Source organism: Crinia signifera, chromosome 5 (genome assembly GCF_055691185.1).
Source record: "Crinia signifera chromosome 5, ASM5569118v1, whole genome shotgun sequence".
In the NCBI taxonomy this organism is placed as follows: domain Eukaryota; kingdom Metazoa; phylum Chordata; class Amphibia; order Anura; family Myobatrachidae; genus Crinia; species Crinia signifera.
The window spans coordinates 62,533,925-62,550,479 of NC_139221.1; the positions used below are offsets into that span (position 1 = coordinate 62,533,925).

Below are 16,555 nucleotides of genomic sequence, written 5' to 3' on the forward strand. Positions count from 1 at the left end.
TTGCACCTATGGTAGTTACGGCCTTGTGCACAGACAGTCTTTGCATTGTACAGTAAAACTAAACACACAGGGATAAAGAGTCTATAAATGAAAATACAGTAGGTGATGCCGCACATCCCTACCAATCAGAATATGACTTTCATGTCTCTATTGCATCCTATAAAATGATAGACCAAATCTGATTGGTTGCTGTTGTCAACATCACCTTTTTCATTTTTAAAAGCTTTAGTAAACTGACCCCAGATTGTTTCTGCCATTCAGTCCATCAAAGTACAGAGGTGTCCTCCTATATCAGTGATGGCTAACCTTGACACTCCAGCTTTTGTTGACCTACACATCCCAGCATGCCCTGCATCAGTTTTAGCATGGCCAAATAATAAAACTGTAGCAGGGCATACTGGGATGTGTAGTTCAACAACAGCTGTAGTGTCAAGGTTAGCCATCACTGACCTATATCCTTGCTGCAGTCATGTTAACAGCTCTTCTAGTCGTACCATGATGTGGTGTGACTCCGTAGCGCCACCTGGTGTCTTTTCTTGCACATTTTTCTATGAAATTAGTCCTTTTTTTGCATCACTATGTGAATAGGATGCACAAGCAGCTTCTGCCGATTGAAATATGTGGCATTCCCATATTCTATGAGCGACCACAGCTGTATCTGCATACAAAATGGTAAAACACTGTAATGTAGCATTTCATATACTGATATATACAGCTGCAGTATACTTACCTACCCTTCTGGAATGGCCGGGAGGCTCCCGAAAATCGGGTTCCCCTCCCAGCAGCCCTCGAAGGGTGGGCAAGCCTCCCGAATTTTATCAGGGTAAAATAATAGTTTTCATGGATCTTTCAGGAGGGGGAGGGCTATAATGTTGCAAATCACATCATTTAGTACTACCCCCTCCTCGAAGAGCAATGAATCACAGCATTTACAATGCTGGGTGCGGGGCTTAATGGGGCGGGAATTAATGCTGACATTCCCCTGGGAAAGCTGCAGAGACTCTCCTCTTTGGGCTTCACACACTGACTACAGACATGACCCATATCATTTTAATCAATACATTTTTTTGGCACAAACAAACACTTGAAACAGGAAACCAAGCAAGACCTTATGATTTCGTTTGTGCAAGGTCGGTCTACCCTCATAGATCTTCTTCAGATGTCACAGACATACTACAAATAGCAGTTTCATAGGCACATATTGTTCTTGCAGTTGCTGTGCTTGTACCTGTACAGCCAATCTACAGTGTATGTAAACATTGTCTCCATGCTACAAAGGGGATCCACAAAACTGTAGTGACTTGCTTAATTAATGTGTTCAATAGTTGGAGCTACAGTGACAAAAACGTTTACAGTATCTTATATGAATCCAGTTGGTTTCTTGACCCTCTATTATGGTGTTCAAGTTATTTTTGTATCACTTACATTAATTAAAGGGCTTTTGGAGCAGTTTTCATGGAAAAAACATTTAATCTACATTTCTCATACTTATAATTGGAAATTTGATCTGGATGAATGAAAAAAAAATACAAATTAAAAAAGTAAAACAAATCCACAGTGAGCCCTGTGATAACAAGCTGTAATCACAGAACTCCTTGCAAATTCCGTACCCCTGCACAACTTTTTCTGCCCCTAAGCAAAGTGAATAAACAGAAGAGAAATCTAAATCAATATTTGGTGTAACACCCTTTGCCTTCAAAACAGCATCGGTTATTCTAGGTACACATGCATACAGTTTTTGATGGAACCCGGCAGGGAGGTTGTTCCAAATAGCTTGAAAAAAAAACCAACAACCACAGTTCTTCTGTAGATGTAGGGTTGCCTGAAATCCTTCTGTCTCTTAATGTAATCCCAGACAGACTTGATGATGTTGAGATCGTGGCTCTGTGGTGGCCATATCATAATTTTTAGCATTCCTTGTTCTTCTTTATGCTAAAGATTGTTTTTAATGACATTGGCTGTATTTGTGGGGTTGTTGTCTTGGTGCAGAATAGATTTAGAGCCAATCAGATGCATCCCTGGTGGTATTGTATGATGGATAAGTACCTACTCGTATTTCTCAGCATTGAAGACACCATTAATCCTGACCCCAATCAAAACTGATATGTAGCCCCAAACTTGCAATGGACCTCCCCAATGCTTCACTGTTACCTGCAGACACTTGTTGTTGTACTTCAGCCCTTTGGCGAACTAACAGCCTTCTGTTAGAGCCAATTATTTCACAGTTTGACTCCTCAGTCCAGAATAACAGGGTCACTTGGCCTTGCTTCCATGTTGCAGATATGGCTTTTTGTCCACAATTCTTCCATGACAACAACTTCTGGCCAGTCTTCTCTGAACAGTAGAAGGGTGTACTTGGGTCCCACTGGTTTCTTAATCCTGGGACTCCAGGATTAAACATGGGCAGTCTAATGTTTTTTTCGATTTTCAGGACAACCTTTTGACTGTTGATCTTCCCATTGTCGACCTAATGCTTGTGTTGACCGTTCAACCTTAGCCATGTCAACTTATTTCAGGTGTGAACCTAAACCCTGTCGACCTGTATGTCAACCTTCATAGTGTCTACCCTATGACCCATACCCAATTTGACTGCTTTTCACCTGATTTCTTGGGCTGATCCCTCCAACTCGGGTGAAATTGGCCAAAATTGCATAAGGGTATGGCCACCTTAAGCCCCATCAAACCATTACATGAATTTTATCCTTCTCATGAAACACGACATCTTGACCACTTCCCCCCTCATTGTCCCACGAGATATACAATATATAAACACACACAGTTTGGCTGGTGGAATACTTTTCATTATGCCATGCGGTAACCAGCCTACCAGGGGTTAAAGTGTGTGCATGGGGGGAGTTTCACCACCTCTAATGGTGAGGTGGAACTAGTTCAATCTCCACTTTGGCCCCGCACAGTAATTCTAACAGTAAATCATTATAGTTTGCAGGGGGTGACTGCCTAATGGGGGAGAGGGGGTAATTAGATGGCAGAAGAAAATGAGTTCCACCACTTCTCCAGGACCACAGCTAACCTCTCCCCCCCTCCTCGAAAAATGAAAGGGGGCAGAGCTACACTTGTCTGGGGAGGGTGGAGCTACACAGGACTCAGGCGGCTGCTGTGCTATGCTGAGCAAGAGTAAGAAGAGAAGCTGCTGTCTTCCAGGCAGGCCGAGTGCTACCCAATCAGCATGGTATGTGTTGCAATGCGATTTTTCATTGTAAAGACCCGATTTTTAATTGTATAGTCAGCCATGGGTGATTTCATATCCCCACTATCCAACTACGCATGGAGTTGATTTTAGATAGTGTGGCGAGCCCAGCGAGCCACCGAGCCCGAAGCGTGGCGAGCGCAGCGAGCCCCGTGAGGGGACGCGGATTACTTTACATGTATTCTGCGTGCGCTCGCCACACTATATAAAATCAACTCCATGCGTAGTTGGATAGTGGGGGTATGAAATCACCCATGGGTGACTATACAATTAAAAATCTGGTCTTTACAATGAAAAATCACATTGCATTGCATGCCTTAAGTAGTGCGATGCGATGCAATACAATGAAAAAATCGGGGCGTCCAGATATTACACAAGTACCCAAATTTGTACTGTGATCAGATCTGAATAAGGGCCAATATGATAAAACGCAGGGTGAGGGAGCGCCTCAGTGTGAGGGAGGGTGTTGGTGTGATAGAACATAGGTTTCATGGAGAGGGAGTGCGTCAGTGTGATATATAGCGCAGGCTGCAGGGTGAGGGAGCACGTCAGTGTTATAGAGAGCAGGCTGCGGGTTAAGGGAGTTTGATATAGCCAAGCTCAATGGGTGTGTGTGTGTGTGTGTGGGGGGGGGGGGGGCGTCAATGTGATAGAACGCAGGCAGCAGGGTGAGGAAGCATGTCAGTGTGATAGAACGCTAGCCGTGGGGTGAGGGAGCACCTCAGTGTGATAGAACGAAGGGCTCAGTGCATCCAGTTTATATTCCAGACCCAAAGCTAGACCTAAATCAGATTTGGTACCAAACCAAGGAGAAAGAATAAAGCATTAACTTTACCAGTAACAAAACTATGTCTCGCTGCAGGTGGGGCAGAATTAAAAATTAGTTTTTGCTGTGTTTTCAACATTGAACCAGCTCCGTTATTACTATCTTAAATCATTTTATGTAAAAAACAAAACATTGATTGCAGTGTGTCACATACAGAAACAGGCTATAGGGGCGCATTTATCATTATATTGCGATGCCGGCGTGATGACATCGCCGGGCATCGCATTGCGGTATCATCTGATACCGCCAAGATGTATCAATATAGGGACGCAGGGACAGGGCTCCGAAAGGAGCCCGTCCCTGTGAAGCCCTGACCCGGAAGCCGGGGGGTCTGCGCATGCGCGGTTATGCGCTGACCCCCGCCGACCCCTGTGACCGCACTGCCCTGCTCAGCAGTGCGATGTGTAGCCATAGGCTACAATGGGTTATCGCCATATCAGAATGGCGATAGCCCAGGGGTGCGATGCCGGGCTGCCCGATGTTGATACATCGGGCAGCTTCGCATCCCCCATAGAAACCTATGGGGGATGCGGCCGGCGGCGGTGCAGGGGGGGGGGATCGCAGCAGGGATCGGAGATTCCTGCTGCGGTCCCCTTTAATACATTTCGGTGATACATAATATTTGCGGTTAACCCCCGAAAACGGGTGTTTTCGGGGATTTAGCTGCAAATGTTACTTGATAAATGGGCCCCTTAGTATTCCCGACATGTTAAAACTTTGGTAGCCGTGGTTAAAGACTTTGGTAGCCGCGCAATGCTCCTCTGGGAATGTTCTGGATGGCCAGGATATGTTTGTGGGGCCCCCTTAGGACCTGCTGGGCCCTAGACATGTGCCTAGGTAGCCCTGTGGAAATCCCGCCTCTGAATGAGGGCCATTTCTGATAGTCATAGCAAGCATTCCAAAGCAGGCAACCTCTGCACCGTTTGCAGAATCAAGAAGATGAACCCACACTGTTCACAAAAAGGCACTAGGTCCAATAACATCATTATAAGATGACACCTGTCTGCCATCTTGTGAAGATCAGCAATTACCTTATGCATTATCTATAAAATTAGCCACTAGAATATCTTACCAGAGAATGGGCTTAATTCAGGTTTCGGGGGAGTAGCGGAGCAGGTTGCAAAGTACCTCCGCTTGGTATTTTGTGCATGTGGCCATGTGTTGGTCTCGTTGGATCTGTGTTAGCTGGTTTATGTGACCCCATGATTACTTATTGAGGTTGTAATCTGGCAATTTTTTTTTACTAACCTATTTGACGGCTATATATTTTATTGAATATTTTATTAGGATGATTATACTTTAGTTACAGTAAATTATGATAATCTTATAATAAACATTATTTTCTGTTAAATGCAGTAATCTCTCTGGATTATTTGTGTCTTTGATTGTGAGTGTTGAGTATGCCCAAACTTGATTGCTGCTTTGATAGAAAATATGGTTCAAACTAAAAATAAGAATCTTAATAATACAAAGTCTTAATGGCATATTGTGTTACTGGTTTCTACCTATAGCACACAACCATATTTCTTATTTATATCAAACGTCTCCTGCTGCATTACCATTAGGGATGCCAGTGCCGGGGCATTTTTTCAATATTGGGAATTGGGATTGAATAATGCTCAATCTCAGGATTCCGGGCTTGGTACCCTAATAGTTAAACACCCCCTTCCCCCACATTTACTGACATGTGGGAGCCGGGAAGGCGTCAGCATTGAGGCGGAGCCGTCAAGAGGAGGCAGGCAACGGGTGTTACGGCCTCCAGGAGTGGTTGTTGGGAGGCAGTCGGTAGGTGTTGTGTGCCGCCAGGAGTGCTGATTTGGAGGCAGAGGGTTCCAGCGGTGGAAGTGCAGCTTGCGTAGCGCGACCTATGACCAAGTCACACTGCACAAGACACACACCGGGGTCAAAAACATGGGCAGTCTAATCCCTAAATTTTGGGATTCAATACTCCATATAGCGTGGTATAGCACAGCATCTTCTGTTGCTCTTTGCAAAGGTGTCTCAGGCTGGTGGTCAAGGAGTAATTAAAAATCAAATTCGTCAGTATAATAGGCAAAACCATTCTTGGTGGCTTCCCATCATAAAATATGTGGACAAACAGAAGTGAATCATGTCTCTGACCACATAACCCTAATGCCCCACACACACAGGGGGATAGGAGCAGTGTGCTGAGCGATCTAGTAAAGCACAGATCACTCAGCACACAGCACTGCACCAGCGATGGGTGCTGAGTGGTCTGTCATGGCCAGTGTTCTCAATAGTTGTGAGCTTCTGAGCAGGGTTCTTATACTTTTAACTGTCTGTGAATACCCAGTTTGTTTGATCAAGGTCTCCTATTGTAAAGCGCAATGGAATATACTGTAAGCGCAATAAGAAACTGTTAATAAAATGAGAGAACACTGGAGATAACTGGCTTTATACGGCATATGGTATAGTAGGCCGGGGGCCATACACGCGGAGCGATCTGTGCTTAATTTCTAAGCAATCTAGAACAGATCGCTTAGAAACGGGGCTGTGTATGGCCCATTAGGATGACATATAAACACAATTTACTTAATTTAATATTTTCTTTTTAATTTATCAATAAGAAACATTTGGCTTTGGGTGGCGCCGCAAAACAATTCTGATACACTAGGGTGCTGTTATTCAAAAACGTTTGGGAACCACTGCTGTACAGTGTTCTAGTCATTGAATTTTAAATCTGCAAAATATTTTTTTTTATTTTTTTTATGTAATGTCCAAAAGCCTTCTAACATACAAATGTATTTGTTCACGTAGCTGCATTACAAGCATTGAAGAGAAAGAAGAGGTTGGAGAAGCAGTTAACACAGATTGATGGTACTCTATCTACCATTGAATTCCAACGAGAAGCACTTGAGAACTCCCACACAAACACAGAGGTGTTGAAAAACATGGGTTATGCTGCAAAAGCAATGAAAACAGTACACCAAAACATGTAAGCATGCATGGTATTTAATTTAATGTGCGTGAGGTATAAATGAGTGAAAAGTAACAATAATCGTAAACTTGCTAAACAAGATTAAAACAATGTCACCTTTCCAAAGAACTACGTATATGCAGTTCTGGGACATACAGCGAGAATATTGGTACATAAACTACAAAATCTTAGTACATAATCTGAAAATGCATGCAGTACAGTTCATTTCAATAATGATTTCGTCCAGAAGGGGGCCTTCATGTGTGGTACTCATTTGTAGTCAATTTTTGAGGTTTCGCATAACTCAGTGGTGTAAGTTGAAAGTTTTCACCAACCTGCCAAAAAAATCTTCTTGCGACCCTCCGCCCCGATATATTTATCACAATTTTTTTTTTACCTACATGCTCGCTGCAAGCCATTTTTTGCTCATTGCCAGGCGTTACATACTGCCAGGAGGTTTCTTGGTCATTGTCATCTCGTTGCCAGGTACGACCTCTAGCATCTGCCTCCTCCAAGGTGGCGGACATTTTTGGAGGGCTGTTTATCAGTAGGTTCCATGTGGACAGCCATATCTCTTGGAATCTGCAGACAGAGGGCGGGATTCTCTAATAACCCCCGCCGCACATTGCCGGCATTTGCATTGTTAATAATCGCATATGCACTGTTATGCAGTAACATATGCGATTATTAACTCAAAGGCGATGGCCGGTGATGTGCTGCGGGTCCCCCCTCCCTCCCTGAACCCTTACTCGGCTGTGAGGGCTCCGTTTCCTCCTCCCTGCACCCGGAAGCTGTGCAGGGAGGAGGAGGTCACTGGTCCGGGCAGCACAGCAGGAGGCTGCCCGGACACAGGTGAGTGGGATGCGGTGTGCATCGGCGGGGGGGGGGGCACGCAGGGAGGCGTGGGACACGAAGAGAAACCCATAGGCTTCCATGGGGTTACGCCATCTAGAACTGGCGTAACCCCCCGCAGTGAAGCCCCGGCGGTGGGGCGTTGCTGCATATGAAAATGCGGTAAAACCCCCGAAAACTCTGTTTTTACGGCATTTTTTGTTTGGAGCATCCCGCCCATAGACCCTTCATCACATTTCATCACTGCTAAATATACTGTTAAGGAGCCTATACACGCTCCGTTTTGAGGCTCCGTTCTGTACTTTTAAAGTATCGGATCGCATGCCATTGTGCATGCACTGCGATCCGATACGATGTGTAGCTAGTACAAAAAGTATGTGCAGCACATACTTTTTGTACCGTACTATGTGATGCGCGGGAGCGCGCATCGCATAGTACAGAACGGAGCCGGACACAACGGAGCGTGTATAGGCTCCTTTAAGTTAATTGGCTCCTAACAAATTAACCTTAGAATGTGTACATGTGGTAGGGAATACAGATTTCAAACTCCACTGGGGCAGGGACTGATGTGAATGTTCAAATAGTCTCTTTAAAACACTGCGGAATATGGTTATTATTCTGGTTCACTCACAAAGGTAAATTCCTTCTCAAATGGACAAGACCATGTGCATTGCAGGTGGGACAGATGTAACATGTGCAGAGAGAGTTACATTTGGGTGGGGTTTTTACTTAAAACTGATATATATATTGCAGTGTAAAGATAAAGCAGTCAGTATTTTCCCTGCACAAAAACAAAATAACTCACCCAAATGTAACTCTCTCTGCACATATAACATCTGCTCCACTGGTTGGTCATTGACCTCTGTATACTCCCCTGTTTGGACACATGTGCTGTGCAACAGACACATGCACATAAGACACCAGGGGTGAGATTTAATAGGATGAGAGATTCAGAAAGTGAGAGATTTGGGAAGAAATCTCCAGTTTTTTTTAAAGCGGCAATCATTTACACTGCAAAACCAGTTTGATTTGCTGTTTAAATGATTGCCGCTTTAAAAAAAACTGGAGATTTCTTCCCAAATCTCTCACTTTCTAAATCTCTCATCCTATTAAATCTCACCCCAGCAGTGCATGCATGTAACTCCAGATCAGTCTGTACATGCACAGCTAGATAATGCATAGGAAGTATATCACAGGCTGGATTCAGGGGGTGCCGGACGGGATCCCGACAGTCATTAACCCGACGTCGGGATCCCAACTGTTAAAACACCGACAGACGTCGGCTATTCTCCCTCATGGGGGTGCCCGCAAGGAGCTTTGTTGCGCTCGCCATGCTGTCTGAGTCCGGACAGTCAGGATCCTGACGTTGGGCTAATGACTGTCGGAACCCTATATCACACCCGGATTCAGGTGTTAGCACAGCAGCTCACAAGACAAGACACAGTCACAAGGTTTGAGGTTTGCCTCTATCCTTACTTCAGTTGATGTACGGTATGTTATAATACCAACACATAAATGTATAATAACATCTCTGCAGGAACTACAAAGCTACGGAACAAATTCACAATAATACTGGATCTGCAATTATGATATATTCCCTTTGTGTAGGCGAAAAACCATATGCTACATATTGATATGTGTACTCTGATTCATCCAATATAATATTACTTTCTTACAGTTCTTTTTGATCAGTGTGTTGCATACGGAGAGTGCTGAGCTCACAGAGGGAACAAAGTATTGATTTTTCTATGCCGTGAAACAAAGTTATTGTTAGAACTGAAAAATAAAATCCGTGTTCTGTATATGGTTTTACCCAGACATAATGATATCATAGTTATTAATCATTGCGTGGGGGCAGCTGCATAAGTCCACGGTTCACAATTATACAGAGGGAGGATTACATGCAGATCTGTGTATATACAATGGTTTATGGGAATGTAGCATTTTTATAATCTATGATAAAATTCTGTAACAATGTAATTCTCTAATAAATCAGCTTGCCACCTGACCCAGAACTACAGATCCCAGAGAACAGCAGGCATGGCATGGCGGGATTGGTTATTTAAAAATAGCTTTAAATTGAAATAATAGCTAAGGGCCCGATTCAGTTGGATGCAAACCCAATTCACATAGTTGAGTGGCAAATAGCTGACTGCACATATGTACCTGTCATACTTCCCTACTTTGCTGCCAGGAGGAGGTAGCATGGCAGTGAATTAAAGGGCATGGTCAAAGGTGGGCTGTCTAGGGGCGTGGTTCCACAATCGCATCATCACGGCTCCTCCCCAGCTAGACAGTGCCAGAAACCAGGCACTGTATAACAGGGCTATGATGATGCAAATAAAGCACAATTAGCATCATCAAGTCACCCTCGTATTGCCCACTCCTACTATGTTGTGGGTGGCCGAGAGGTGCCTCTGAGGAAAGCAGGACATTTGCCCACTTTTCTGGGGGACTGGGAGGGTCATTTGATTTTCTGGGGGCCTCCCAGCCATTCCAGGAAGGTAGGCAAGTATGATCTAAGACATGTTGCACATTTGCCACAATGGTTTTGTAACAGAGCACGTAGAGAGGATTTACTTGCAATGCGATTGACAGTCAGAGACTGTTTGGGGCAGGTAATGGTGAGTGGCAGAAAGCATGCAGGTGTGTCAACAGCGTATTGCAATTCCGTATGCAGCTGGAATGGCTCCACCATCTTAAGGGGCATACACACGTAGAGATCTGTGCTAAGCAATATTGCTAAGCAATTTTGCTGGTGTCAAGATCTCCCATGAAGAGCACATACACACACACAGATTTGTGCTAAGCAATTTTGCTAAGCAATTTTGCTTAAGCAAAAAAAGGCCGGGTAGTTGTTCAGAATGAGAGATTGCGATCAGTATATCTCATTCTGTACACACAGAGTGATTTGCAGTAATTTGCTAAACAATCTGACTAGATTGTGACTGCATGCACTGACTTAGTTAGCAAGAGATATTTAATCTCTCGGAGCATACACACGGAGAGATCTGTGCTTACTTTCTAAGCAATCTAGTCAGATTGCTTAGAAAATAGCACAAATTTGCTCCGGGTATACACCGCTTTACTTCTGGGGTCATGCTTCCCGACCACAGGGCTACACAGATGTTCATAGTTTCAGAGCAGACAGGTGCCGGCAACGACCAACTGTTTTGTGGGTGTGGTCCGAACAATTTGTCCGGATCGGGGAGGGCTGTAGTGGCTGCATCACATGACACGCAAAACAAAACAAAACTACAACCCACACTGAATCAAGCACTACAGTATATTCTTCTGATACAGTATGATAAAAATATAATTTTTTTCATAGTTTTAAAACAAACTGGAAATGTTCTTATATTGATATGTGTAATTAATATCAGTGAGTCTGTATAACGATAACACATATTTTTCCCTGCAGGGATGTAGATAAAATTGATGAATTGATGCAGGACATTCACGAGCAGCAGGATGTTGCACAAGAAATTTCTGATGCTATTTCTCGACCAGTCGGTTTTGGTGAAGAGTTTGATGAGGTAAATCATGAGGATCCATTTTTCTTTAGGGATGTTTTGCTTGAACCTCTTTGGTGGTATGCCCGGATCACAACATCTCTTTGTATTTCTGGGCGGAAACGTCGCTTGCTAAAATTTGTAGTACAGTAGCCTAGAAAATAAAAATTGCAATTGCATAAGCGTATGACTCGTATTTGTGTCTGTGATGAATAGACATTATTATTGTGTTGTGCTGTAGAACACTCATCTGAGTCTGTATTATTCCTGCAGGATGAGTTACTGGCAGAATTAGAAGAGATGGAACAAGAGGATCTAGACAAACACATGGCCAGCAACCGATTGCCAAGTGTGCCTTCCGGCAAACTCCCTTCCCTACCTTCCTCCAAACTGCCTTCCAGACCAGGTAAACCTAAAGCCAATCACCTTAGCATATATTGATTCTGTACTTTCTTCTTTCCCATCTGTGACACATGGGAGAGATGCATTTACTGGGATTGTATGACCTCTCTAGTAAGGAAAGGGGAGTACCCATAAATCATTTCCACTTTCCTATTTACTTTCTGTGGTTCTGTTCCAGTGTTCCCTCTCATTTTATAGCAATCTTCCCTCTCCCTTACTTAACTAGCTGGTGGTACGACATTGGGGTGCCGGACGCGATCCCGACAGTCATTTACCCAAGTCGGGATCCCGACTGTCAAAACGCCGACAGCCGGGTGCCCGACAGCCACATGCTATTTTCCCTCGTGGGGGTCCACGACCCCCATAGAGGGAGAATAGAATAGGTGGCTCGTGTAGCGAGCCACCGTGCCCGCAAGGGGCTTTTTTGCACTGCTGTCTGAGTTCGGGCAGTCAGGATCCCGATGTCGGGCTAATGACTGTCGGGATCCCGACTGTCGGTACCCCATACCACACCCACCACTTTGTATGCCATGAGAACATCTATTTAATACAGGGAAATTGTGCCGCATAGTTGACACTTTTATGTAATGTTTTAATCTTTATAGTATATATTATTACTTGCAGCAACTCAGCCAAAAACTTCACCCATCTTATCAAGTTAAAAGTATCCATCTATTTCAGGGGTGGCCAAACCGGTCCTTGAGATCTACCAACAGTCCACGTTTTCCAAATCATCTTCCTGGTGCACAGCTGTAGTCATTACTAACTGTCATACTGTCATATTTCCAACATGCTGCTTTCATTCCTACTATAGATGTTCACATGTTGGTTGGTAAATCTTGAGGACAAGTTTGACCATCCCTGATCTATTTGAATAAGCCACTTATGTGTATAAAATTAACTAACCACAGTCTTCCCCTGCCCAATACACAAACATTTAGACATGTTTGTATCAGTTAATACTCATGTGCAGGTGAGTAAAAATAATGCAGTCTTTCTCCAGATGGCTTGGTCAGGGCATTGGGGAAATACAACACATTGGATATCCTTGATTCACCAATTGAGACCCGTGACTGAGGGATTTTTCACAAGCTATCACCAATTATCGATGTCTGGTGCTCAGTAGATTAGCATAGCACAGGCATGTCCAAACTATGGCCCTCCAGCTATTGTGAAACTATAAATCCCATCATGCCTTGCCACAGTTTTGCTATTAGGGAATTCGAAAACTATGGCAAGGCATGCTGGGATGTGTAGTTTCACAACAGCTGGAGGGCCACAGTTTGGACATGCCTGGCATAGCAGAATGGGAAATCAGGCCATAGAAGTACAGTATGGCCCACATTAGCACACGCCAAATGTACAGACAAGACTACAGCAACTGATATTACAATAGGTACATTACATTACTGTCACAGTCTTATAAGTTTGGCGGTATGTGCAGGCAGGATATGGGTACTTTTATTTCCCTAAATGTAACGGGCACACAGACCGACCTAAACTACTGCTTTCTAAACCTACGCTCACCTTCATGCACTTGTTCTTTCTGTCTCTCATTACAACTTTCCTCTAGCATGTAAGCTGCCATGGAAGGGTCACCTCTACCCTACACAGAGGGGTATTCAATGACTGTCATGCTCCCGCAGCCATCTCCCGACGGGGGAGATGGCTGCTGGGCCCTATTCAATGCTGTCTTCCCCGACAGCATTGAATAGGGGCTCTCGGCAGAACGTCCCCGACTTCGGAAGCTGTCGGGCGCGTTCTGCCGAGAAAAGCCGGAAATAGTTGAGCTCCCGGCCGGAGCTCGAGTATTTCCATCCTCAGCTCGCGGCCACGCCCCCTTCTCGCCGCTCAGCGGCCGGGACATTGAATCCCAACAGCCGAGCTCCAGTCGAGCAAAGCGAGAACGGGACAGGGGCACTGCTGTCGCGCTAGCTCGACAGCCGTGCCCCTGACATTGAATTACCCCCTTCAAGTCTGTCTATACACTTTATTTATTCATGTTGTTCTGATTGGTTATTCATAACTAAAACTTGGGGTTTGTACTACAGACCGTCACCTGCTATTATGCTTATTTGTTTTTATACTTCTGTATTATTCATATATTCATTATGTTGTGCTGATCTATAGTGCCTTATTAATGAGCAAAGACAGTCATGTAGAATATTGTCTGTTCTACTGCCAAACTAAAAGGGTTTCTTTGTTGATTTTCAGCATCGTCCCGGAGAAGGGTGGATGATGAAGATGACATGCAGATGCTGGCCGCATGGGCTACTTAACCTGGAACATTTTTTACTTCTATTATTTGTACAGATTTGTACACAGTATAATAAACTGTATATACACATAGTGGCCCTTATTCTGGTTCACTCGCAAAGGCAAATTCCTTCTCAAGTGGACAAAACCATGTGCACCGCAGGGGGGGGGGGGGGCAGATATAACATATGCACTGAGATTTAGCAGATCTCTTCTCAAGTTATATCTGCCCCCCCTCCCCTGCAGCGCACATGGTTTTGTCCATTTGAGATGGAATTTGCCCTTTGCGAGTGAACCAGAATAAGGGCCAGTGTCTCCTGCTAGCTGAGAAATAATGAATGTATGCCACTGTAACTGCTGTATTATATCTGGCAAAGCATGCTGGGGATGTGCAAGGTAACACGGTTATAGCCACAGAGGTAACACATGCTTACCCAATCATCTCTCTAGCACAAGGCTTTATCCCCATACACACTGTAAGATAAAGTGAAAGATATCTCTCAGAAAGTGCTTTCAGAACGAAATTTTTCATAATATCGTCTAGTGCTGTTGTTGAACTACACATCCCAGCACAACCTGATACAGCTTTACTATTTGGCCATGCTGAAACTGATGCAAGGCATGCTGGGATGTGTAGTTCAACAACAGCTGAAGTGTCAAGGTTAGCCATCACTGGTCTAGTGTGTACACTCATTATATTAAACATATTAAGCAATGATTGATAGCTACTGAACTTGCAGGTCAATTTGGCAATATAGCCAAGTGACCTGCATGTTTAGCAGCCCCGGTGACGTCACTGAATGATATTGGCAGCCGATATCATACAGTGTGGACTAACAATATTGATATGGTTAACTATATATCGTCCGCGGCCCCATTGGCTAGTGTGTATGGGGCTTTTGTATGACCTACAATGTACTTAATACTTTCCTTAATGATTTCTGGATGTCATCACTATTTCTTAGTAAGGGGATGAAATATATATAGGGGTATGCGGTCATTAAGTCGACAGTGTCTTTGTCAACAGTCAAAAGTGCGCCCACTATTAGTCAACATTCGAAAAGGTTGACATATGAAAAAGGTCAACATGGAAAAAGGTCAACATGAGTTTTACAGTATTATTTTTTTAAACCGACATGTTCATATTTTACCGTCCCAGTGGGCATAGAGGGAGAATATAATAGTGTGCCGGGCGCAATACAACAAAAAAAGTATAAAACTCATGTCGACCTTTTCCCACGTGGACATTTTGACCATGACAACCTAATGCATGTTGACCTTTTTCATGTGTCAACCTTTTCACTGTCGACCTAATGACCCCTACACATATATATGGGGGGAGGGAAGGGTCTATAAATGCTGTAAATTATTACATTTCTGAACACTACAATATATTGTACAAGAAATAGGCAGTGCAATATGTATTTAAAGGGTATTTTTTTCTTCATTATTTGGTGGTTTTAATAAAATACTGTTGTGCTTAATATCTGAGGACTATTGAGTGATTATTAGGTTTCCAGGTATTTCTATGTGCACATTGATGTCCTATACAATTCCTTGTTATTATATAATATTATGGTTCTCTGGTCTATTAGGGGGGTTTGTATATTTGTTAGATGATCACAATGTCGACAGTATTTGGAGGCTATTTAATCCCCCGCCGTTATTTCCGATGGGGGAAATAGGGTGCCTATTCAATGCTGTCTTTCCAGACAGCATTGAACAGGTATCGCGGCAGAACGGACCCGACTTAAGAAGAAGTCAGCCCCTTTCTGACAAACGGCCATAGATTGTGGAGCTTCTGGCCGTATCTTGACGATCCACGGCCACACTCACTGATTGGCATGCGGGACATTGAATCCCGCCTGCCGAGATGCAGTCGAGCGGGCAGAGAAGGGGATTGGGTCGGGCTGTCGGGCTGGATCGACAGTCGTGAAGCGGGATTAACGCCCATAAACTTAGCATGTCAACATGCTGGCATTTTTTTTCCGTTAGTCTGTCTCTGTCCCTTAAGCCACACTAGCCAATCCCCACCAATGCCGATATTGGCGGCAGTGGGGGAGCCGGGATCAGTAAGTGCATATACATTTGACGATGCCGGCTCAAAAAGCAACGGTGGGGGGAGTGACGGCCATGCTGCAGTTGATCTCCTTCGCCTGAATATGCAAGACAATCGATGGGGTTGTTAATGCATGGAAGGATGCATGTTAACTGTAAACACTAGGGAACATTGTGAACACTATAGATCAGAAAGCCCTTTACTGTGTATGGGGGATTAGCCAGGGCCGGATTTAGGGGCCAGGCCGCCCCTAGGCACAACATATTAACCCCCCCCCCTTCGCCCCCTTCACCTCCCCATATCTGCCCCTGGTTAGACAGGCAGCGCAGCACAAGCACATTCAGTGCTGCTGGCTGATCACACTTCCTGCCGCACTGGAGGAACACAAATTCTGATTGGCTTTTTTGTAAGCCGATGCTGCCCGCTCAGCCAGGTCACAGGCAGCCTGCCGCCCTGTGGTAGGTGCCGCCCCTAGGCCCGTGCCTCACGGGCCTAGTGAGAA

At 44.4% G+C, this 16,555-nt stretch overlaps 1 protein-coding gene across 1 annotated transcript in view; it reads left to right on the top strand.

The window, feature by feature from the left end:
* The window catches only part of CHMP4C (charged multivesicular body protein 4C), a 34,804-nt gene extending 20,677 nt beyond the window's left edge, over positions 1–14,127 (top strand). The window contains exons 2-5 of the mRNA XM_083186240.1: positions 6,813–6,990; positions 11,246–11,360; positions 11,610–11,742; positions 13,953–14,127. Coding sequence (XP_083042366.1) covers positions 6,813–6,990; positions 11,246–11,360; positions 11,610–11,742; positions 13,953–14,017 — 491 coding nt within the window. The 3' untranslated portion in view covers positions 14,018–14,127. The remainder of the gene's footprint in view (positions 1–6,812; positions 6,991–11,245; positions 11,361–11,609; positions 11,743–13,952) is intronic.
* The last annotated feature ends 2,428 nt before the right edge of the window (positions 14,128–16,555 follow it).